This window comes from Ruditapes philippinarum, unplaced genomic scaffold (assembly GCF_026571515.1).
Source record: "Ruditapes philippinarum isolate M1 unplaced genomic scaffold, ASM2657151v2 ctg4387_1_1_1_1, whole genome shotgun sequence".
Taxonomy (NCBI): domain Eukaryota; kingdom Metazoa; phylum Mollusca; class Bivalvia; order Venerida; family Veneridae; genus Ruditapes; species Ruditapes philippinarum.
The window spans coordinates 2837-6161 of record NW_026858585.1 but is presented as its reverse complement, the minus strand read 5'-3'; the positions used below and the strand labels follow the sequence as shown (position 1 = coordinate 6161).

Genomic DNA, 3325 nt, shown 5'->3' with positions numbered 1-3325 from the left:
AATCAGTTATCCATCATTGGAAATCCCATATTTGGAGGAACTTCGTACGTATCCGACAATTTCTATTTGAACGGGAACAATATGTACGGTATAAGTTACGACGCATTTGAGAACTGTGGCATGAAAGATATTTATCTCGGAAACAACGCTTTCACATTGTTCCCACAAGTGATTCAAACGAAGCTTTTCGAGATAATGTAAGTATAACTTATTATCCCACATAATGTCCTACATAATGGCTTGCATTAAAATAAAAACCTAACATGTACATTATGTAATACTTTAATGCTCTACTTATATTAATATTTGGAAAAAATGATCCCTCGGAAGCATGAAAAAACAGCAAAATTACATGAAAATTGCAGACTCGGTTTGATTGTGTCTGTACTTGAGGGATAATGAAAAAGTGCAACATCCCTCAAGCCCCCTAGCACCGGCTTGAGCGCTACTCAATTCTTAAAAGTGCTGGACTCAATTATCCCGAATGGCCAGAAGTGAAGAACGGGGCAACTGTAAACCATATTAATATACCTTAACTTAGTTGTTTCATCTATGAAATAATTTCACATTGCATTGAAAATTTAAAAATTGTTATTCTCAACATACTATTCATGTTGAGGTTTTGTACCCATATCGGCCGGTATATCAATGGTATATTGATTTTTGTTGTTATTCTACCTATCTTTCAGTTTGTAGTTTTTTCTTGGCCACATTTAATCCTTCAAGTTAGAATTTTCAAAATACCTGCTTTTTGCTTTTTAAAATCAGAAATTTGGGTTTTCCTGTTCAAAACATGCGGGTGTGTGTTTTTAAAACGTGTTGTTTGCCCTTTTAAAATACGGAAAAAAAAACATTTCCCAAAAACAAGAAAAAACCCCCACTTTAAAACCCAAGGACAAAGAGCCCCATTTTAAAACAGCATGCTTTAAGCTTTTGGAAAAACAGCAGCTTTTTTAAACAAAAGTCAAAAAACAAGAGAAAAAGCACTTTTTAACAGCATTTGTCTAAACACGGATAAACAACGATTCAAAACAAAAGTGTGTCCGTCATGCAAATGAGGGAACGACATAGAATAATCGAATCACAAATACCATACATATCAAATAATCAAAAAAATGAATATACTTGTGTTTGCGCTATTGCCATAGGACTGAAAATTAAAAATGTTTGATGGAACTACCTAAAAAACCATCAAATACGCATTAATGTATACAACGAGTTGTCTATAAATAATAAAGTCTAATAAATGCCTTGCATTTGTTTTGTTTCGAAGAGATTTGACAGATAACGATATAACAGAGATTCCGACAGGCTATCTTGCTGGACAAACTTTTCTTGGAGAACTATATTTGGCTAATAATCAACTAGAATACCTAGAAGATGGTGTGTTTGGTGATTTGGTGGCAATGCGTATTCTGTGAGTTATTTTGTTAACGGCGCTCTTATTATCAGATTGAAACTTTGTTACATTTCTTTCAGATTTGAATGTTATTTTTTTTGCATTATTCTTGTATTAGATAATTATATAAATAATTTTAGAAAATTTGGAGAGTCATGCCTTATTACAAATTAAACAATTAATGTGTTTGTTCATAATAAAAATAATAATAAAAATAAAAAAAATAATTTCGTTATGTACTTCGTTATGTATAATTAATACATTACCTTATATTTTGTTAACACATTTTACAATAAACTCAAATAATCAAATTTATTACATTGCTGTAAATACGTCTATACATAATAAAACTAAATTCTTAATGAACAGGTCAATTACTAGCAACAGCTTGAACACACTACCTGAAGGACTTTTTGTAAACATGACAAATCTGGAGGAGTTGTATTTGTCAAATAACTTGATGACACACTTACATTCTCTTGGTGATAAACAAAACCTCCAAAAAGTCAATGTTGGTAGCAACAATATTGGGACGTTGGCTAATTCAGCCTTTAGTGGTCTAACTAGTCTTGCAGAATTGTAAGTATACTTTTTGATACATGTAAATATTTGTTTAATTTCATTAACAGTAAATGCTAATGCATATAAGGTTGATTGAAAAACAAACTTATGTTTGAAAAATGAGTTAAAAAACCAAATTCACTTAATTTGCTAATGCTTTTTAATCAAGGTAAGAACAATATTGTTTATGTCTACAACTAACATTACTATTTCTTGTGTCATTAAGTCATTTTTTTCTTCAGACAAATATATAATTCTCATAGTGTTATCAATTTGACTGCAGTTGTAGCCTTTTTTCAACGCAATTAATGTACGCATGACTATATATTATTTGACATAACCCACAGCATTTTTATAACCGAAACAGGAACTTGGGAAACAATCCATTAGAATGTTCGTGCCAGATGGTATCAGCACTAGAACCAATTGCTTCAGCTGTGACTTCAGGAACATGTAGTCATAACGACCTAGCTAGTGGTGCCACGTTCGCCGCTGGTTCATCAGATTCACCGAGCTACTTTCTCTCAATTAATAACACTTTCTTCCAATGTAGTGAGTTTGTCTTATTGTTTACGAAGGGAAGAAATAAATATATGATATAGTTTAGTTTAACATACTTATTGCAATGTTTCCTTATCACAACAGTCACATGTATTCTTACTTTTGTCTAAAGTTTAAAAATTTTAAAATCATAAAGTTCAGGATGACTATGCCGATATGGAAACATTTTGCATAAGGTTTGTGAAGTAACATGAAATTCTATTTCTTTTTTCTGTAGGAATGTCATGTAAAAAACTAAAATACAAAGACGCCCCAAAACTCATCTGAACATCTGGTTATATACATGTTTGAAATAAAAAGGAAAATTATATCAATATCCAAACTTGTAAAAGTATATTACCCAAGCACACACAATATTTTACAAAAAGGAAAACATACCATTGCGTTTTTTAACAGCTATACACATCTTCTTTTATTGCAGGTGTGAAAATGGCTTAAAGTAGCGCGTTGTCATCAGACCTGAAAATTCACAATTGACATGGGACCAAGCCTGAATATACTTAATAGTTGAATGACAGTTTAGGTTTTTCCTATACTTGACCGGGACCTGTGTATGAATATTTGATTCCTGAATTTAAGCGAAATAAATTTATATTTTAATAAATAAAAAGAACAAAATTTTCGAAAACAAAGCTTAATTAATCTAATTGAAAACCATGTCCAACATGTCCGGCCCGAAATAAAGGTGAACAATATTGGGCTTAAAAACGGTCCGCTGTGAAATGCACGTTTTTGTGGTTATTAAAAATCCATAGAAATTTTTAAAATTAAGACCAGTGATCGGTGAATTTTTTTGGAGATAAT

At 31.4% G+C, this 3325-nt stretch overlaps 1 protein-coding gene across 1 annotated transcript; it reads left to right on the top strand.

The window, feature by feature from the left end:
• LOC132753665 (carboxypeptidase N subunit 2-like) lies at positions 1-2512 on the top strand (the record flags this gene model as incomplete). Its single annotated transcript, XM_060744158.1, has 4 exons — positions 1-197; positions 1274-1417; positions 1769-1978; positions 2328-2512. Coding segments are annotated over exons 1-4 (655 nt in total), but the record flags the coding sequence as incomplete, so codon positions are not given.
• Between the last annotated feature and the right edge of the window lie 813 nt (positions 2513-3325).